Source organism: Chiloscyllium plagiosum, unplaced genomic scaffold (genome assembly GCF_037043375.1).
Source record: "Chiloscyllium plagiosum isolate Xiang-an unplaced genomic scaffold, Cpla_swu_hap1 HiC_scaffold_8, whole genome shotgun sequence".
In the NCBI taxonomy this organism is placed as follows: domain Eukaryota; kingdom Metazoa; phylum Chordata; class Chondrichthyes; order Orectolobiformes; family Hemiscylliidae; genus Chiloscyllium; species Chiloscyllium plagiosum.
Window position 1 is genome coordinate 36,620,520 of NW_028270146.1, and position 22,724 is coordinate 36,643,243.

The following is a 22,724-nucleotide window of genomic DNA, read 5'->3' on the forward strand; positions in this document are numbered from 1 at the left end:
TGATAAAGCTGTTACAAGATCCAAATTAACTCAAATGCAAAATGTTTGCAATCGTTGGATTAGATTACTTACATTATGGAAACAGGCCCTTCGGCCCAACAAGTCCACACCGACCTGCCGAAGCGCAACCCACCCAGACCCATTCCACTACACCTAACACTATGGGCAATTTAGCATGGCCAACTCACCTGACCTGCACATTTTTAGATTGTGGGAGGAAACTGGAGCACCCGGAGGAAACCCACGCAGACACAGGGAGAATGTGCAAACTCCACAGAGTCAGTTGCCTGAGGCGGGTATTGAACCCGGATCTCTGGCACAGTGAGGCAGCAGTGTTAACCATTGTGCTACCGTGCAGCCCAATATTCATCTATTGGAGCTGATGTACTCTGTATGTTGCACATTCACAGGTGACTTTTGACAGTTTGACTTATAGAATCTGTTCAGTAGCCAGACCAATTACAAATGTTTTGTAGTGTAGTGAGCATTCAGTGGTTTCTGGATCTCTCTCGTGACAGACAGATTTACAGGAACTTGCTGGGTGGCCCTGTGATGAGTATGTGTACAGAATGGATCTTTGTGCACGGCAATAAAAAAAATTTCTTGTTGGAGAAACCTATTGCCAAAAATAGTACTACCTATGTTCAATTTACTTACAAACAAATCCCACTGGACATGAAATACAGAGAGCCCATTATAAAGAGAGGAAGAAAGGGAGGAGCAAATTGTTGACATTAAATAGAAGTATCAGACTTCTATAATGGCTAACCTTCAGACTATCAAGTTACATTCACAAAGGTGCTGATTCATGGTGCACAAATATTTCAGCAGGTATCGTGAATTCATTGAGAAAACTTTGAACTGAATCACCATTGAATGTGTTTAGCTGTGTATTTGTAACAAAGGGCAAAATCCCAATGCAAAAATGTACTAAATTCACTTTTCAAATTTGACTAACCATTCTGCACATATCCATTGAACACATTTATTATCTTTATGCAAATATTTACACATTGACTGTTATTGCATGTTGTAGTGGCATATCCAACTAGCAACCAGGTGATGCCATTGCACATGTCAGTTACTGGAAATTGTAACATTTAAATCATTCATTCCTCTAACTGACTCAAGTAATCTCCGGCTTTCATAAATCATATACATGGAAAGTGATTCATCACAGCACAAACATGTCAGAACAAATCCCACAATGTCAACCTACCACTACAAGTTCCCATTAGCTTCTCCCATTTTCGTCAGTGGAATTTATATTCAAGTGTTTGACAGTAACAGAAATTATCAACTGATTCCTATCACAGTTAGCTTACAGTTAGCAAACATTCCGCTCCACTCCACTCACCAGCACGTTTAAAACTAGACATCTAACTGAAAAACTGGTGAACAATGTGAAGCAAAATGTTGACCAACTGTGAAATTGCTGGTTATTGTAAAATATTAAAAATCCTTTCAGTGGAAAGATGCTGCTGATTAAAATTAAAGTTCAGTGAATAAAACACGTATATCTAATTTTGAACATAGCAGTCACAGCTACCAAGCATTCTTAAAGTTTGAAAAACAATACAGCTGTATTCCAGCTAGGTAAACCTAGCACGTCCTCTTCACAACAGAGAGCAACACTGTAGGTTGGAAATGTTTTAGTAAAGAATTAACACAAAAATTATTGATTCACCACCTCCATTGCAAATTTCTGCTTTTCTATGTGATTGCCCATTGCAACCATGAGATCCTTTGAGCCATCTTGTACATCTTGCAATGGTGGTGTTTGGTCACAAAGATACATATTGCATCCTTACCTGTATATAACTCTCTTGCTGTGCAGAAAGATCAGGGCTGATGTAATTTCTGCAGCATAGAATTGGGCACGCACCTCGTCAAATTTTCGTACTTGTTGAATTTGGAACATCAAATCTCCTCCATTTACATACTCCATCACAAAAAACATCCGATCCTGCAAGAGAAATGTACGGAGGTCAATACATTATCACTAAATCTATAAATCAGTGAATAAAAGATGAGGATTACACATGCCATAAATGGAAACAACACAAGGGACAAAGTGAATAAAGGCAAGTCAACCAAAAGAAATGACTTAAGAATTACACAACAGTTTCTTACCTACAAAGTAAAATTATATTAATCTTTAGTGCCAGTGATGCACTGAGCAAGAACAGTTCCTTAGGCTTTTCATCCATTTTATCAGGCCCAGTTCTCTTCCAGGGTTGATTATATTGCTTACTTACCAAGATGGAAGTAAGCATTTTGACAGCAATGTTGCTTTGGAAGGTGCTTAAAGCCTAAGATCAGCTTGGACAAAGGATTTTCTGATGATTCTTTCCAATTCATCAATGCTTAGAACACTTGATGAATTAATATCAGAAAAGATTCACAAGACATTGCCAAGGTTAGAGGGTTTGAGCTATAGGGAACGACTGAATAGGCTGTGGCTGTTTTCCCTGGAGCATTGGAGGCTGAGGGGTGACCTTATAGATATTTTTAAAATCATGAGGGGCATAGATAGGGTGAATAAACAAGGTCTTTTCCCCAGGGTGGTGGAGTCCAAAACGAGAGGGCATAAGTTTAAGGTGACAGAGGAAGATTTAAAAGGCACCTAAGGGGCAACTCTTTCATGCAGAGGGATGTATGTGTATGGTATGAACTGTCAGAGGAAGCGGTGGAGGCTTGTACAAAGCACCATTTAAAAGGCATCTGGATGGGTATATGAATAGGAAGGGTTTACAGGGATATGGGCCAAATGTTGGCAAATGGGATAGATTAACTTAGAATATCTAGTTGGCATGGACGAGTTGGACTGAAGGGTATCTCTGTGCTATACAACTCTGACTCTAATATCAAAGCAAAATCAAAGAAGGAACATGATAAAGAAACATAACCTGACTTCAATGTATTGTTCCAAGTGTGTTATATTGATTCACTATCACTTACTGATTAATTAATGACCAGCATCTATATCAATAATACAGATCTCCTTTCTTTGATCCAATGGATTAAATCATGACAATATTGTCATCTTTTTGTTTTATATCTTTGTAACAATTTGAAAGGTGAATGATCTTCATCACAAATGGGCTGGAATTCAATATTTCAATTATATCGTGACTTTCTCTAAAGGACTCCATTGTTTTTATACATGAGACCTCAGGAAAGGTGTATTAACTTAAAGCTTAGAAGGGTGGAACAGTGGGAATATTTAATCTGTTTAAATAATTCACTGCAAGAATTAAAAAGCTTTGGCAATTAAATATGTTTGAGAAGATGGTTGCCAATTATCTTAATTAGTTGTCTAATATTAGTGTGCAGCACAGTGGCTCAGTGGTTAGCACTGCTGCCTCACAGCACTAGAGATCCAGGTTTGATTCCCACTTCAGGAATTCTCCCCTTGTCTGCGTGGGCTTCCTCCCACAAGCCAAAGATGTGTAGGTTAGATGAATTGCCCATAGTGTTAAGGATGTGTAGGTTACGTGCATTTGTCAGAGGAAAATATAGAGTAATAGGGTAGGGGAATGGGTCTAGGTGGGTTACTTTTCAGGAGGTCGGTTTGGACTTGTTGGGCCAAATGGCTTGGTTCCACACTATAGGGATTCTATGAACATCAAAAACCTTCTTGGTTATGTACTTGTCCTGAAGTCAAAGGTAAAATTACAATTTGTTCTGTTTTCTGTGATGCTTAAACAATGCGTGTAACATAATTCAGACAACATTTTGAATAGTATGCATAAATTATATTCAGCATGCCACGGCAACAACATCTCTTTCATCCTAATCCAAAGACAGATACTTCCAAGAATTTCTACCTGCTGTACCTAATTTGATTTTTACTCTATTTGACCCAACTTTAGTGTTTTAAAATTCTTCCTGCCTTTTTTTTCTTAACCTTACCATAGCCTAAAATTGCTCTGGCAACAATTAGCACACTTCCAAATTTCAACTGTTGAATTAAAAACTTTTTCTTTCCAACAATATTTTCACGTCTCATCTTGTGAGAATCATCTGCTAGAGAGATGGGGAAACAAATATGAAGATTTCATTTCAAATTGCTGGTCAAGCTCAGACCAGAACCATGAGTTGTGCAAGAGGGATCGAGAAGTATTCTGCACTGTCATACTTTTTTAACATCAATATCAAATGCGTCTTCTCAAATATTAAAGCAAAAGTCAATCCTCACCTTGTCAAGGGCTGATCCCTTACACATTCGACACAAGGTGCCGCATCAATGTGCAGGAACAGGACTCTTGTCCTAGGCCATGGACTGGCAGGTGGTATTGGGGGTAGGGGGAACAGCATGTCACTGTGGAGTCCAATTCCATTCATTAAATCACCTTCTAGGAATCATCCAAACCATACTCGTTTCATATTAGAACATAGATACCGCCAGCAAGCGTTCCAGATAAGAATCGGGAATGCAAACTTTGGACAACTATTCTTTCTTAATAAAATGGTGAAAAGTTTAACAGGCTCAGCACAGGCCAGATATTGTGGCTGGATATTCAGCGTTTGGATAACAGTTCTGGAGACATGATAAAGACAAAAAGCCTGACTCCAATGTACTATTCTGAATGTGATACATGGATTCACTATCCTTGTAAAGTAATTATTAAACCAGCATCTATAATCAATAACACAGATCTTTTTTGATCCAATGGTTTAAATCGTGACAATATTTTCATATCTTTGTTTTATATCTTCGTAACAGTTAGTAGTCTGAAAGGTGAATGATCTTCATCACAAGTGGGCTGGAATTCAAAAGTGAGTCTTGTCACCAGACTCAAAGCTTCAACTCTGTTTTCTCTCCACAAATGCTGTCAAACCTGCTGAGTTACTTCTGCAATTTCTGTTTTTGTGTGTAAAATGTTTTACAGTTGTTGACTGTAGGAAATCCACTTCCCTGCCACTAATTTGTTTCTGACTCTTTAATTGTGAAATTTGGGATTTATTTGGAACAGTTGCTTCAAACTCCCCTTAGGAATTGACTGCTGGGAAAACATAGTGCCAAAACACTCTGGCGCAAACTTTAAATTAAACACTTCATTTCATTTAAATTAGTGACTTTCTTCAACTTGTATCATCTCATGTTTATTATTCTTGGGAGTGCCAACATTCCAAACTGTACATTAGATGAACATAAGGATTTGCTAGCATTTTATTAACCAGTATCTTTTACTAAAGTGTCTGGCAGCTATTCTGCATCATGAATGAGTTTTTACTTTGTGGCTATGGATGGCTGTAGCTTCTTCTTGCTTTCAAGAAGAAACAATCTTCAGATCCATTCAGTACCTAGTTGTTCATATCATTGTTCAACCCTGACCTGGAAGACACTAGGAGAGTGACCAAACAATGTTGGTAATTGTATAAAATTGCAAAGGAGTTTTATGAGTGAAAGATGCAATCAACAAATGTCATCAAAAGTTTTGAATGAATTGAAAGTTTGTTGCTGTGCTAAGCTAAGTAATGCTGAGATGGTACAAGTGGGCTGGGGATGGATGAGGGGATAAAAACCGACTAACAAATTGATCACTATAAGACCATAAGATGCAGGATCAGCAGTAGGCCATTCAGTCCATTGGATCTACTCTGTCATTCAATGAGATCTTGGTTGATTTGATAATCCTCAACTCCACCTTCCTGCCTTATTCCAAGCTTGAATACCTCAGCCGTGAATATATTTAAAGGCCCAACTTTGATAGACCTCACCCTCACTTATTTTAAAGAATTGTCTTTCTGCTGCCACAAAGGCCCTAAGTCCTCATTCAGGTGGGCAGGATTATGGAGTCAACTTCTGACCAGTAAAATTCTGACCACTTCCCTGCTCTGATCAGATTGGTCACCCTTAATACTAGCTATGGCAGGGCCATATTGGCTCATGTTAGGGTTAGTTGGTTGGTGGTTTATTGAGTTGCTGCAATCCATGTTGTGGATGGTAGAAATATCAGACACTGTGCGTATGAGTGTGATAGGGGGAGTGAACAATTAGTATAGATGATGGGGTGCCAATCAAGCACTGAAAGCTTGAGGCACAGCCAAATTTACTCAAGGTTATGGAGTTCAGTCTAATATTTGGCAGCAATCTAAGTAACGTAACAAGGAAAATTATTTATAAATGAGGATAAGTTGGGAAGTCAGACATTAACATCAGAATGGAGTAAAACATAGGATTACTGCAGTTATGCTAGGTTCCTGTTTAACCCTGATGATTTCACATTCCCTATAGACTGGAACCTGACCATCAGTTCCACTGATTGCACTAAATAATGCAAAGCATACATACAGACAGTGCTCTTGGCTAATAGCCAGGCAAACTTGATCTCTCAGATCAACAAATAATGTCAGTGCCTTAATACTGGCAAACAGCCCAACCGACTGGGTTAAAAAACAAAAGGGCACAGTTCGTCTCTATTTACACAGGGAGACTGACTGATGCAGAATGAGCAGTGCACTGAAAAATTATACTGAGTGATGCAGCCAGTTTCTCATAACGTGTGCAGCCAACGAGAAAGAATACAGCCTATCTAATCTGCTTACATTCTTAATTGTGTGTCCTTCCCCTTTTGAAAGGATGCAGTTTCCCATAACCCTCCCATGGTAATGATATAAATGTAACTGTCACTGGATGGTTATTCATCATTTAGGACAATACAAGGAGCTGACTCATTAACAGGAACCACTGTTCTCTTAGAGCACATCATCCAGCTACTGCTATATAAGCACTAACTAGATTTAAAATGAAATGGAAATCAGTTGATATGATTAGAATTAAAACTTTAGTTTGAAAGACAAACCAAGGTGCTTCAATGTGACCAGTACTCTTGACTGTAATTGAATTAGACATTAATTTCAGATCAGTTTTAGCATGCTTCACTGGACAAGCAATTCACTTGGCCTTTTTTGAGAATGTAATCTTTCACAATGCTCTTTATTTCTGCAGCAATATACTAGGGAATCATGCACAACAGAAGATGGATGGAAGAACATCCCTTATATTCCGACATTATTAACGAAAAATGACAGTTGAGGTTTCTGAATCTCAGCATCTCGTCTTTTCTCAGTAAATATGGTGTGATCATGAATTTTTCCCTACTCCTCTCTTCAGATCAACTAAATTCCTACTAGAAAGAGCAAACTGGCAGACATGGGCTGCTGAAGGTGAAATCAGGATTTCTCAAAGCATTTTATAGCAAATCAAATGTATGTGAAGTCATGTTGACCAATGGATGAAAAGGCAGCAGTCAAACTGCACCCAGTAAAAACAAAGAAACTTATTGCAAAGATTAGCAGAATTTTGCAAAGAGATTCTCAAACAGGTCTCAGGTACACATTCAGAATGGGAATGCAGGACAACCTGTCAATAAGGTAGGGGCTGCATTACCAGCCATTGGCCCTTGTAAATTGGGAACACTACTATTTCAATGCCAGTGTAGGTGAAGCTATTAAACATTTTAAACTTTGACAAATCATTCACAAATGATAAAGGTAAAAGCAATAGGGATGTCCAAATGATTTATGTTTTGGATTTATATGTCAGCCTGGGAGTCTGGCGTGGTACATTGAGCCTGTACTTATTGTACAATGCAACTTCCAAACTATTTTCAAAATAATGCATTTGCAGGAATTACAGAGTAAATCAGCAACTGGAATCTGGATGTCTTGTACTTATTGTCTTAACTTGTATTGAGATTGAACCTTTCAATATTCTGTAAATGCTGTTCTGTAAAAAATTATTAATTTCCCTTTCTGTCTCATGCACACATTTGAAAATTAGAACTGTGATCAGAAAGGACAGCTATTAGAGTTCAGATACAGGTTTAGCTGGTATTGTGTGTTTCAATCAGTTATTTGGATAATCTATGACCTGTCACAATCTGATGACATTTTGAACCAGTCATTTTCATTTGAATGGAAAGCTAAAATACCCATAAACTGACTATTGACTTCATGGACTCATGAGGCAAAATAAAGGCAAAATAGAACTATTCCAGATGGTTTTATATTTTATTTGCTTCTTTGATATCTATTTGACAATTTCAATTGTGTAAATATCATTCCACAAAAGATCTGATTCTTACAAAGGTGACCCTATTGCCAAGATAGTGTATTGTTAACAGTATATCGATAGGTTCCATTGCAGAGGATGATTCCATTTTGACATAATTATATGTCATTACAGTCATATGGTAAGGATCCGGTTGTCTTTTGTTTGGGAGCACTCTTGCCTCAAGTCAGAAAGCTGTGTATTCAATTCCCACTTCAGAACATGAGGAGAAAAATCAAAGCTGTCACTGCAGTTATTGAAGGCCAGTACATAGGCACTTAAACTGGGCACTAGAAAGACTCTGAATGAGTCACAAATGACTATCCACCACCTGTCCCAGAACCAAAAAGTAACCAGGGAACCACAACGCCAGCTGATGTTTTTAGCTCGCACCCACTTCTATTCTCTCCCCTGGTGTGGGATCAAATTTAAAGTCAGATAATCAGTTTCTAAACTGTTGTATTAAGTGTATCATTTAAAGAAGGTGGGAAAGGATGGAGGTGGAAGTTAAGGGACCGCAGGAAGAGGACTGATTGGTGAGAGGAAGAAGTGTCAAGAGGTGCCAAATGAAGTAAGAGAGGAAACACAATTATTGAGCAGAGTAGAGATTGGGAATGGAACTGCTGCATATAGCTCTCCTGCAACTTCTACGCCAAAAGCAGTCTGCAGCCTGCTCCCTGGAATAGGACCTTATGGATCCCAACTGAACAAAAAGATGAAAATAACAGACAACAGCTGGAAATGGTGACAGATACAAATAAAAAACAAGCAGGAAGAAGCAAAGGCAAGAAAGGAAAAACAGAATCAGACACAAAAGATCTCAGTGCAAGGATATAGGTTAATGTAGCAACAATTTCTTAAGACATTCTTTTTGATGTTGTTCCAATAACGACAAAACATGTACTTACAAAACACCCGTACTGCAGAAAAGTGTATCAAGTGAATGATGAAGGAGAAAGGGAGAGGATGCTGGGTCCGTACAAAGGTGACAGAAAAGTTGACTGAAGGCATGGGTTTGAGAAGGGTTGAAAGGTAAGCAGGAAGGTACACAGTTGAAGGGGTTTAGGGAAAGAGGGAAATCATACTGAAGCCTGAAGATCAAAAAGCCAAACAAGAGTTAACAAAACCTACATTTAGTAGTCAACAGCATCATGGAATTAATTGATTGTACTTTACAATCAAAATTTTTTAAAAAGACTTAGATTCATACAGTACCTTCCATGACTTCAGCGCATCCCGAAATGCTTTATAACCAATGAATTAGTTTTGACATTAATTGGAGGTGCTGGTGTTGGACAGGGGTGGACAAGGTTAAAAAAAAACACACAACACCAGGCTCTAGTCCAACAGGTTTATTTGGAAGCACTAGCTTTTGGATGAAGAAGGAGCGCTCCGAAAGCTAGTGCTTCCAAATAAACCTGTTGGACTATAACCTGGTGTTGTGTGATTTTTAATTTTGACATAAAGTCGTTCTTGAAATATGGGAAATAGAGGATAATTTGCACAAAGGAAGCTCCCATAAACAGCAATGTGATAATAATCAGAAAATCTATCTTGGTGAAGGCAGTTGAGGGGCAAATACTGACTAGACCACTGGAGATAACTCCTCTGCTCGTCTTCAAATAGTATAACGGATATTTTGGACCCATGTGAAAGGGCAGACGCAGCTATAGCTTAACATAAGGATTAAAAGTTTAACCTAAGGGTCTGTTTAGCAGTTCTGTTGGCAGATGGCTGGTATATGATGCAGAGTGATGCCTACAGCATAGGTTCAATTCGTGCATCAATTGAGATGACCATAGAGCTCTTCTTAATCTCCCCCCCACTTAACCTGAGGTGTGGTGACCCTGAGGTTGAACCACCAACAGTTGTTTTTCTCTCTCTCTCTCTCTCTCTCTCTCTCTCTCTCTCTCTTTCTCTCTCTAATGCCCATGGTCTGGTAAGACTATGGTGATTTTACCTTTACCCTCTCAGTACAGCACTGAAATGCCAGCAAGCATTGTTATATTCAAGACCTGGAGTGGAGCTTGAACCCATAATCTTCTTACCCAGAAGTGAGAATGCTATTAGCTGAGCTACAGTTTTAGTACCTCTAGCTTTGGTAATTAAATGTTTCTTACAACTTTAATTATTCTGTACTAAAACCTTAATGTGTTTATGCAGTTGCTACCTCTGAAACATTTGTCTCCATTATTAACGGAAACTGATCAGTTAAGCCTGTTGTAGTGTATTTACTCCTTGCCATCACGGACTTTGCAGCATATTAAGTTTGCATCTTCCAATTTGAGAGTCCTTTCACATTGCAGCTGATTAATTACTTTTGGAGTTCAGTCGTTGTTGTAATGCCAGGAAACAAAGCAACAACATTGTGTGTAGCAAGGAACCACAAATAACAGAGTATCAAGAAGATCATCTGCTTTGGTGCCGTTAGATAAAATGCAAAACAGGTCCTGCGCTTCAAAAACCTCAATTCACTTCTCAAACCGCCTCAAGCATTGCTTTTTTAATAATGTTAAGATACATTTAAAGGGACAATATCCATTTTAACTGGGATCAAATTGACTTCATGATATGTTTATCTATACTTATTGAAAATCTTTTGCCTACACCATGGGCGGCACGGTGGCACAGTGGTTAGCACTGCTGCCTCACAGCGCCTCAGGCAACTGTCTGTATGGAGTTTGCACATTCTCCCCATGTCTGCGTGGGTTTCCTCCGGGTGCTCCGGTTTCCTCCCACAGTCCAAAAGATGTGCAGGTTAGGTGAATTGGCCATGCTAAATTGCCCGTAGTGATGGGGTAAATGTAGGGGAATGGGTCTGGGTGAGTTGCTCTTCAGAGGGTCGGTGTGGACTTGTTGGGCCGAAGGGCCTGTTTCCACACTGTAAGTAATCTAATCTAATCTACAGATCCTGTCTCCCAGTTGTGTTTCACCTTCAAATTATTCTTGACTTTGATTTTCCTACACCGTCAGGCACAATGAGCAACCAATTAATCTTTTTTTTTAAAATGTAATTGTCCAACAGGTCAAAGAAAATCCTCGATCTCCAAAGTGTAGTGTAAAAAACTCTTCACTGTAGTTTGTTCTGACTATCCCAAGAGGTGCTGAGAATTAAGTCTGGCCGACTTATTCACCTCCACCATGCTTCTCCTGCTATCGGTTTTTAGAATTGATGGATACAGTTGTAGAATAGCAACCATTCGCACTTATACATCGGGATATGATATTACTTTAAAACAAAGTACCAGAGCTGAAAGCAGATATTAAGCACTGATACACAACTAGAGAAAATTACTAAAAGGATGGACAAAGTGGATGGTTTTGAGTGAGTAGAAAGGTTTAACAAGGGAGAAAAAAGAGAAAACATGGGAAATTTAATTTTAAAAAAATACTGATCAGAAATAGCAAGTCATTCAGTTAGTCGATGCTGATGTGCTCCTCAACTCTGTTAATATACCTGGTCTTCATATGACATGGTGCACTTACTCAACAAAAATCTATTGACTTCAACTTGAAAGTGAATTGGAAAATTAAAAAAAGATAGAAAACAATTGAATTGTAGCTAGCATGGAGATTTGAGATAACTTCTAGACAGGGATACTGGTTTATGGTGATGAAATAAAATCAAATTCTGATTTTATAAAATGATGTTCCAAGATTTTACTTTGCTTTCTGGGATTTCAACCTGCTCATTTCCTCTTGTTATTTTTGAATATCTTATTTCCAAAATTCACACAGAAGGAAATCCACAGGTATGGAAAAGCAACTGCTTTTCTGCTGGGTTATATGAACTAAATGTATTGCAATAGGTTAATCTGGAATGGCAGAGGGCAATCTGAATCATTTCTCCATGCAAAACCAAAAACCAATGACACATTTTCTTACTCTCTTTTTATCTATTCAGTCCTCTCTCTGCAGTCACCTCTGTCTCTCAGTCTGTTCGCCTCTCACGCTCTCCCAGACTCATTCACTTTCTCTTTATCTTTCCCTCTCTCTCTCTTTATCCTTCTTCCTCTTTCAGCATGTTTGGAAATGGACAAAAACATCCTGTTGTTTTCCCAACTAATTCATTTTTTAAAAATAAAGAAACCACATTGACTATTTGTGTATTGTCATCATATCTATTCCACCCCCAATCATCACATGGTCCCTGTCGCTCTGAATATTCCCTTAGGAGCAATGTAAATCTAAAAATAGAACAGACAGCAGTATTCTAGACCCCAGACTGGGGTTGTATTTTTATGTACATATACACTAACACAGAAACCTCACAAAGCACACATATACACACACTGTGTAGTGATGTATAGATACACACACAAACGCACACAGGCAATGCAGTACAGCACAGGAACAAGCTGTTTGGCCCACCAAGCCTGTGCTGATTCCTAACCCTTATTTAGACCTGCTACTTATTACCCATGCACAGTATCTATCCCTCTGTTCACCTCCTGTTCATGTGTCAATTAGGATACGCCTTAAATGTTACTAACATGCCTGTTCCAACACCACAGTGCATTCCAGACACCAACCAACTTCTGGGTGAAAGAATTTTCCCACACTTCTCCCCTAATCTTTCCCTTCTCATAACTTGAACCTGTGTATTCTTGTAGTTGAAGTTTCCACCCTGGGGGAAAGCCTCTGACTATCCACAAAACAAAAGCTAGCCATGGAATGTGGATACTACTGGTTAGGCTGCACAGGAGGAGGATAGAACTACATTCCACTCAGTCCAGAATCACTCAACTGATCCAGCAAGATTCAAATAAAAACTTTGTAATCCTCCCTGAAGCAAGTCATACTTCTCTATTAATGCAAAGAGGCAAACAATAAAATGCCACAAATAAAACATCCTTCTCAATCAAGTATAATACAAACAACTTATGTCTCGTCACCTTACGGTACCCTTGCCAATGTGTCGGGGAGGAGGTTTTGGTACAGAATGGTCCAAACTTCATTTTTCTACTCACAGGTGAACCTGGAAGTAGCACTGGCCCCTGTTTTAGGAATATGTGCTGCCAGGTACCGATTATCATGGGCAACACTATGAAATATATATGATTATCATTTCTGAAAATGCTAAAACTGAGATTAGTTAAGTATATTAAAGGTTACAGAACCAAGTAGGGGGAAGGAATTGATACAGAGATACACCATCCAACTAGGTTAAGGCAGATCAGGCTCAAGGGGCTGAATGGCCTACTCCTGTTCTGCAGTGTCTGAAGTAATTTCTCCTTCCCGAATCTGAAGGATCAATTCTGATCCTAACATGATGATGTATTCATACGAGAGCAAGGGAGAAAAATACACAAACAAAAAAAAAGAGTATCAATCATTTGAGAAAACATCTACATTTCTCAATAACCTGGCACCATCCATTTTACACAGGAGAACCACCTCTCCTGACCAACTGCTAATCATTTCTAAGAAAGAAGTTTAGCTTAGTCTTTCATGGCATGTGAGAATCAATGGAAAGGACAGAATTTATATCCTAGTTAATCTTGAACTGATTACCTTGCCAGGTCATTGCAGAGGACAATAAAGAAGCAAACACATTATGGCATCACATGTAGGCAAGACTGTACGAAGGACAATTAAGTACCAGATGAGCTTTTATAGCAACTGATGATAGTTTCTTGGCACGATTTTTGTTTTATTAATTCATGGATGGGGAAGTTGCTGGCTACTCCAGCATTAATTACCCATCCCTAATTGCCCAGGGACAGTCAAGAGTCAACCACACTGCTGTAGGTCTGGAACCAAATGTAGGCTAGACGAGATAAGGATGGCAGATTTCCCTCCTAAAGGACGTTAATGAACCAGATGGGTTTTCCTGACAATCAAAAATGAATTAATTGTCACCAGTACACTCTTAATTCCAGATTTTTATTGAATGCAAATTCCAATATCTGCCATGGTGGGATTTGAACCCAGGTCCCCATTACCTGGGTCTCTAGAACAGCAGCCCAGTGATAAAACCATTATGCGTCATCTCCTCATAACGCATTACAGAAACTAGCTTTCAATTTCAGATTTATTTTTGGATTTAAATTTCACTAGCTACTGCAGTGGAATTTGAACTCATTAGCTTGGACCTTGGGATTACTAGTCCAGTGACACTATCACTAAGCTACAGTGTGCACAAGATTTGAACTGCTACGTGTTCAGTTCAAGGCAGTATTATGGACCATGCCAGACCCCTTCAAAACATTTCAAGAAAGTAGCTCGGACCCTAACTTTGCTTGCTTTTTAAGCAGGTGCAAAGTGGATATTCCAGGAGGGATGCATCTGGCCTAACCCCTTAGTTTTAAATGAAACAGAATTTATTTGCAAGATTACTGAATGAAATACAAACAAAAGAGAACAGAATACAGAATAATTTAACCTACCCAAAACTCAACAGATAATCTCAATTTAATGATGCCCATAAAGATCCCTTGGCAAAAAAGGTAAAATCAAACACAGGGTCTTACAGGACAGAGAGATGGCAGAGAGATTCAGCATGGAACACCTTCTTCCATGGAGCTGTTTCTTTGACCAGTAGCCTCAAACTGAACAGCCTGGTTTTAGTGAATAGCCAAACTGCTAAAAAACCAAACCAAACCAAAGAAAAGCTGCGCTGGGAGAACTGGCCACTCCCCTTTCATTGTACAAGTCTTTTTTTTTATAAATGTGAATGCATTCTCAAGTAAATTAACCCCAGACACTTAAGAATCAGTGTCTTTATGACCTCCTGAAAACAAAACCAAGGATAAACCTACCTACCTACCAAGGAGCAGCATTATGACAGAAGGTGCACTCATAATACAGCCAAGAATGTTGACCATCAACTTGCAAACCTCATAGCAATTATAATAACAGGTAGGAAGAGTGAGAGAGATTCCTGGTCAATCATGCGATCAAAGAAACATTGAAACTGATACCAGCTCTAATGATCCCAGATGATGGTAATATTGAACAAGTCAGATCCCAGAATGAAATCTGGTTTGACAGGTCATATTCTTTTTGTTCAGATCATTAATGTAGTCTATAGTCACTGAGGCATAGTTGCATGAGGCTGCAACTGTGTTTTTTAAAAACAATGGAAAACATTTATAACATAAAATTGTCACAAAGCTGGTTCCTTTTTTCTAAAAGCTGCTCCTTTTCTCAAGGATACTATGTCCTTGGTTTTTTTATCAGAGGGGTTGTAAACACTTCTGGTTCCAATTAGACTGGTTTGGTACAGAGATTAAAAAGGGTATTGAAAGGCCTTTTGTTTATGTGTAAATGGATGAGACTTCAGGCCAAAGTGGTCATGTTTTAGAAGTGACCTGTATAATGAAAGTGGAGTGGTCAGCTCTCTAGCTGAGCAGTTCAGTCCAGACCTAGTTGAGAGTTCAACAGCAAGCTGTGTGCGAACAGGCTCTCTCTCTCTCCTCCTGCCCTTCTAGCTTCAACCTGTTCCACTTTTTCTTTACTGTTTTTAAGGAAGTTTACTTATTTGGGACTGTTGCATATATTCAGAACAGCATAATTAAGTCTAGTTTGGATAGACTGAGTTCTGTAGTGGTTCTTTATTCTGTTCTTTGTGTTTCATTGTATAATTTTGTGAACAAACTTTTGTCTGTTTTAAAACCTCGTGATCAACATAGCTAGCTTACTCCAAGTAAATCTCACTGTACACTTACCAAAACAAATTGCAAAGTTATGGTCTGGGCTGCCTGCTCAAGAATGTTTTGAGTGGTCTGACCTGGTCCATAACAGAATGTGGGATCTTAACCAGTGAGTGGTAGGTGCTAGTGTCTTTATTTCGGGTGTTGGTTTGGTTTGGTAGTGAAAGCTTGGGATGGTAATGGCTCTTTGAGTTGCCAAAAGCTTTCTGGAAGTGGATGCGGTGACTTTGGAAGTTTTGCAAATGGTGAATAAGACCAAGTTGCAAGAATTAGCAGAGAAGCTGGAATTGGAACTGCCTTATTCTGTGAGGAAAGGAGAGATAATTCCAGCAGTAGCTCAGCATTTAAACTTGCTGGAGAAACCATCAGAACCTATAGCGATGGCAAGAATTTGATTGCAAATGAAGCAGCTTGAGTTAGAGGTAAGAGATAAAGTGAGAGCAGCAGAAGAGAGGGAAAAAGAGAGAGCAGCAGGAGAGAAAGAAAAAGAGAGAGCTTTTGAACTTCAAAAGCTGACACTTAAAAACAGAAGTCAGCTTAAAAGGCTAGGGATAAAAGCTGAAGGTAACCTTAGCGAAGATGTAATGCGAACTCACGTGGAAGAGCAAGAATTTAAACAGCAAGGTTACCTGCTAAAGTGGCTGATGATTATGAGCTGGTCCATAATACTCAGTCTGGCTTTCAGAATCAATTTCAGTCCATGAGGGATAGAAATTGGGACAAAGTGAAACCTTTATGTGCAAAGGGAAAGGTAGATCTCAGTGAAGGTCATAAGGATAACTTACTACAAGGTAAAAAAGAAACCCTGGAGGGGGACAAAGAAGTTAAAAAGCTCTGGTGCTTTCATTTTAATAAAGTGGGCAACTGTTGACAACTTCCTTGCCTGGACTGAGTAAGACCATAGATGAATCCCTTCCAAGTCCACCAAGGTGAACACTTTATAAATCTGACAGCTTCAATTTTTGCAGATTTTTAACCAAACTCTCCTGGCTTGCATGTTTTACAAATTAATCCCTTCTGATGATATCACATGTTCCCTGAACTGCTGTGACTCCTCCCTCTAGGAGAAGAATTAAACAATGCTAAACGCAAAACCGGTGTTATTTTCTTAAATTCCAAACTGAATTTTTTTTAAAAATGCTCTTCCTAGATTTCTCTGAACTGAAAATAAAGCTAATGGCCTGAGATTTGACTTGACCTATCATAAACCCAATAGTACAAACATCTTTCCATTAACACCACAGGAGTCCGTTATGACTTGCTTTCTGAAAAAAAGTGATGCAGTTAATTCACTGTTTCATAAAGACACACTGACCTCTCTCTTTTCTTAAGAGGAGTTCCTGCAGAGAAGTACCAACACATATATGTCTTGATTTTGAAATCAAAACTCCAAAAATGAAACTAGTATATTTAAATTAGATACCGTTCATCACATATCACTACCATTAACTCCAGAACATAACAACATGCACATAAAAGTTCACATTTCCAGAGCAACGTAGACCTCCTGAGTGAACTATAATACACCACTACCATCACAATTTCAGTTGTTCGAAAACGCCTCTTCCTTTCATTCTGCTTTTCTCTATCAAGAGAATGATCAGTATGCACATTGTCAGAATCAATAATGATGCAGTTTTCACCCACGGGGATTTGTCATGTGAAGAAACTATTCTGAAGAGTTTCAATGCATTTTAATTTTTCAACAACAAATATTACATTGATTTCAACTTAGTTTCGAATCTGCAGATGCAAATTGCTCAACAAAATGCAAATGCGATAGGCTAAGTCTGTGAGAGACCCAGGGGTTTCAAGTCTGCCCCTGGGATAAGGCAACTAGATTTACGAGGTGAGAGTGATGGGTAACAGCTCATTGACACATATTCCAGAGTCAAAATTAAAATAGGAACAATATCAAAGCAATAAAATGTCATAGGGTTGCTCAAGGACATCGTTGTTGGAGACAGCAGCGTTAAGGAAAAACAAAACAGCCTTAGTAGTTTTCTCATTGTAAATCCTAAGCCTTCAGCATTCCCAATTATTGAGCAGTGAATCAGGTTGCTTCTTGATCTGTAGAAGTCAGGAAGTTGCTTCCCTGCTCCTCCAGTGGGTGTCTAACCCAGAGATGAAATAATCAGTTGCAACACATGCAGTGTGTGAAGTTGGAGTAATTAATTATCAATTACCCATTGAACTTGCCAAAAGAAAGTGAAGGCTTATGTGGAAGTGGACTTTGAATGGAGTAACAAGTCTTAATTCTGTGCAGATAACCTTGCTGGTCTTGAAAGTGAGCTTATACAGTATGGAATCTCTTTCTGCTCCTTTGATATTGTTTAAGATTTCAAAAATGTAAAATGAAAACTTTAAAACCTTTTTATGTTTTATCATCTTTGGCTTTTAATCTAATCTTTCTTTTCTTTATTTTGCTTCTGAACCAGATTTGGCATTTAATTCAGTATGTGAACTCTGAGCTGCTCATTACAAATTCTTCAATCTGATTGGTTGACAAGATACACAACTCCTTGACTGATTCAGACAAGACCGAAATCCCTCACTGAGGATGCAGTATGAAAATGCATTTCTAATCACTGCAGAAAAGGCCACACAAAATGTTGTGTGTAAGTAACAAAGTGTGGAATCTCACCCTTGTTTTTGGCTTAGTGTAAATTGCATTATGATTGGTGGAATGATTCTCACTAGTAGACAGAATAGGTTTTCTCATGGTATTTTGCCACACTCACTATTTGAGGCCTGGCAGTGAGAATCGCATTCTATATCTGCCCCATCTTACCCAATGGGGTTCTTTGAGCAGCTTGCCACTCATTGGGCATCCTGGAGTTAACCAGCATGGCCTTGCACTGGTACCATATTTAAAAGGCCACTGTGCACCTGGATAAGCATCATCAATCTGGGGCTGCACAGATTCTGCCTTTGGCCCCGGGGCTAACGGGGGGTAAACTGGCACCTGATTTGCCAGCAGGATTCTGAGGCTCCAGCTGGAAGGAGTGTGCAGAGGAGGGACTTCATCTTTCCCCAGGACTAGCAGTGGAAGCTACAACACCAGAACATGTCAATCTGGTCTGAAGGTACCACCCAGGCTACTGCAGTCACTGCCCAACGTTGTAGAAGGAGAATCAATATGCTTCACCACTCCACCAGCATAAGTGCGACCATTCTCCCTCATGCCTCACACTCATTCTATCCCTGCTACCAAGGACATTGCTTAACTTTCTCTCAAAGGCATGTAACATCTTCCCCAATCACCCTCACCCATCCTGCAACACCACTAACCTTGTGCACCCTCTGCACTATTTACTCATTCACTCAGTAAACCACTTGACCTGTACCTACAGTAAAGTTGTGCCACCCAGTTTTATCTTCGATAGTACCTGCCTGTGTCTATTACCAGGAGCAAACAGTCACAATAGGGCAGAAAGAGTCAAGACTATGGTAGACTTCCTCTCTTTGGCTTCTTACCCCTTATGAGAAAAAGTCCTGATTCTGACTGTCCTGAGCAAGGCCCAGACTGAAATGGAGAAAGTGAGGACAGCAGATGCTAGAGATCAGAGTTGAGAGTGTGGTGCTGGAAAAGCATAGCAGGTCAGGCAGTGTCCGAGGAGCAGGAGAATTGACCTCTTGGGCATAAGCCCTGCATCAGGAATGAAGGGTTTATGCCTACAATGTCGATTCTCCTGCTCCTCAGATGCTGCCTGACCTGCTGTGCTTTTCCAGCATCACATTCTCGACACATACTGATAATGGAGTCGACCCTTGACTTCCAGTGTTCAGCAAAGGCTATCTCCCTTGTCTGGTTTGAGACCTGCTGACAACAAGTCTCCAGATTTTGTGTCAATGCCAAACGGTACAGCAGGATAGCAGTAATGTGAACCAAATACCTCTGTTTGAGGCAGCAAAGCGTAAAATGTAAGGCAGGGATGATGCAAGCATCCAGATGGGCTCAGAGTGAGTGAGGACTATGACAGGGAGTGAAGAGCCCAGAGATGCAGCATGGTCCAGTTGATATGTGGGCACATGTCCTTGAGAGTAAAGTACCTTTGCTGCAGCATTACAATGGTAGGAGCCAGTGCAGCCTGAGATGCAGCAGTGACATGCAGAAGCACCCTGTAAATGGATCAGAGATGTGCCATGCAAGTTCATTAGAGGTTGCCAATGTTGGATGCCAATGTCCTTGGATGTGGGTGCATGGGGCTGGTGTTCATGGAGTTGCCCTGAGATGTGGTGCCCAGTGTCAAACATCTATCGCCTTTGGAGTAAGCAGCCAGTCTCTATGTCATATTTACCCAATGGCAAGTTTACAAGGAGAGTTTGGTAAGATCACCGCCCATGATGGGTTAAACTGTTAACTAGCCATTTAACAAATAACAAACAGCATCAACTGGCAGCTCCTCTCACAAGAATCTCATTGTGCCACTTGAGCAAAAGGTGGGGGCAGAAATTGTAGTGAGATTACCTTGGCATTGAGGCGTCCATCCAATTCTACCATTAATCGTGCCACAGCCCACATCACTTACAGCCTGGTTAGATTTTGTCCACAATTTCTCCTGACACAAAATCTTGGCGATTGTAAACTCAGAGACACATCAACCAATCAAGTCACTGATTCTACGTAATAGCACATGACAATAGTGAACCCAATCTTCATTAAAAAACATTAACTACTGCTTACTTTCAGATTCTCCTATTCATACATTAACTTAAACTCAGTTACCAAGTGAGATGTACAATGCTCCTAGATCCCTCTGCTGTTAGGTTGTATGTACTGCGCAAGCAATAACATGGGAAATAGGTCAAACACAACAAAAAGACTGCAGATTTTTTTCACAAGCTACAAGGGCTTAATATTCTCTTCATCTTTCCCCACAACACCAGGCCATCCATGATTTACTTCATCCTTCACTGACATCTACAATGTTATTACCTTTTCTTGGTGGCGTTAGGATGACTACTGAGCAGCAAAGTAAACATAACAAGAATTGCCCAGCTTTTCATGCTCCCCTTGACGGTGCACAGAATTATGTGCACAAAGGGCAGGCAATGGCCTAGTGGTATTATCGTTAGACTATTAATCTAGAGTCCTAATAATCTGGGGACCCAGGATCAAACCCCATGATGGCAGATGGTGGAATTTGGATTCAATTAAAAATTTGGAAATTAGGGGCTAATGAAGATCATGAAGCCAGTCAGGGGGATAACTCATCTGGCCCACTAATGTCCTTTAGGGAAGGAAAGTGCCATCTTTACCTGCCTACATGTCACTCCACAGCAATGTGGTTGACTCTTATCTTCCCTCTGGACAATTAAGGATGGGCAATAATTACTGGCCTTGCCAAAGATGCCCTCATCCCACGAATGAATAAAAACAAAAGTCTGAAGTGCGTGTAATAAAGTACTTGAGGCTGGAGAGATCAGACACAGCAAGGCTTTGGAGGTAGTTGAAAATGAATGGTAGGGTTTTAAGTTTATTGCAAATACTTGGGAGCTAGCAAACACAGTAAGGATAGGACTGGTAACTGGCCAGGATTTAGTCAGGATGATAAAGTGTGTGATGGGCTTTGGGTTAAATTAAGGTCAGGAGCCTGATGAGGATGAAATTGGAGGAGTTGAATCTCACACAGGAAAATGAGATGAACAGCAAAAATTCTGGTTTCCTTATTATAAAAGAAGCTGTAGAGGTGATGGGGAAAGTGCATAGAATATTTACTGAAATGATGACAGAAATGACGAGTTTTACCTCTCAGGAAAGTTGAACAGACTGGAGCTGTTTTCTCTCCAAACAAGAAAATAGAGTGATGGTCTGATAGAGGTCTTTATGATTAAGAAAGTATTTGATAAGATGGCTGTAGAGTAAAGGTTTCCACTGATGGGTGAGATGAGGAACCATCAAAATAATCTAATTATTGAAAATTCAGAGTTCAGAAGAAATTTCTTTACTCAATCATGTTTAGCAAATGGAAAACATTGTGTTGTTGAGGTGACTAGCATGGATGCATTTAACAGGAGATTACGGCACTAGATATGAGAGAGAAAAGAAGGATATAATGATGGGATTAGATGGGACTGGAATGGTATAAGCACTGGAACAGTACAGATCAGTTGGGCTGAATGGCCATTTTCTGTGTTGGAAATACTAGATAACGCTTACAATATTCATTCTCACGCTTAACATTTTACTACACCAGTCATGCAGGACAAAAATGCACAAACTTGACCATCTCCAGGTTTCCAGAAGGATCTCATGTTGATTCAGAATGGGATAAAATTATAATGTACTGTGGAGGATGCACTGGAAACACTCATTGTAACAGGACCTGGTCTAATTGATCTCTACAATGCTTACCACAGTCTGGAAGCAACAGAAGATCTGTGTAAGGTACGGGTGGTTTCTGGCCAGTGACAGGATCCGTTTCTCAGTCATCGTACACTCCACGTCATCATCTTGGAGAATCATGTCTTTCTTCAATATTTTCACAGCATAAACATCTTCAGTGCCTTTTAACTCAGCCAGCATCACCTGAGGGTTGGCAGCAAGTTATGGGGTAAATACAAAACAAAGAAACAAATGGACCTTTCTTTTTCTGTAAAGTTAAAACATGCTTGATCTGATTAGGTACTGATTCTCTTCCTAAACAAATGTCAAGAAATCCTCTGGTTTGACTCCTCCTCTCTTGAAGATGATAACAAATTATGTATTTAATTACACAAAAAAGCTACAAACCTAATTATAAGGACAACCAAAAGCTAAATTCAATCTTGCAGCCGACATTACAAAAATACTTCCTGACTGTGAATCTATTATAAGGATAATTCTCAGGATGTAGGCCCATAACATTAAAGTAAAGTGTGCAAACTGACTTCTCAAAGGAATATGGAATTCTGTCATGTAATAAATTATTTGCTCTAGACTCCAGTCATGAAAGAAAACACTAAAATCCTCTGTATCCAGTAACCCCATCTCACAAAAAGGAACCACTTGAACCCAATCAAAC

General features: G+C 39.5%; 1 protein-coding gene across 2 annotated transcripts in view; it reads right to left on the bottom strand.

Annotated features, from left to right (window-relative positions):
* prkcha (protein kinase C, eta, a) overlaps positions 1-22,724 on the bottom strand; it is a 219,447-nt gene that overhangs the window by 58,905 nt on the left and 137,818 nt on the right. For both annotated transcript variants that reach the window (XM_043697243.2, XM_043697241.2), the window contains exons 9-10: positions 22,076-22,249; positions 1,812-1,966 (exon numbers count right to left, since the gene is read on the bottom strand). In XM_043697243.2, coding sequence (XP_043553178.1) covers positions 1,812-1,966; positions 22,076-22,249 — 329 coding nt within the window. The remainder of the gene's footprint in view (positions 1-1,811; positions 1,967-22,075; positions 22,250-22,724) is intronic.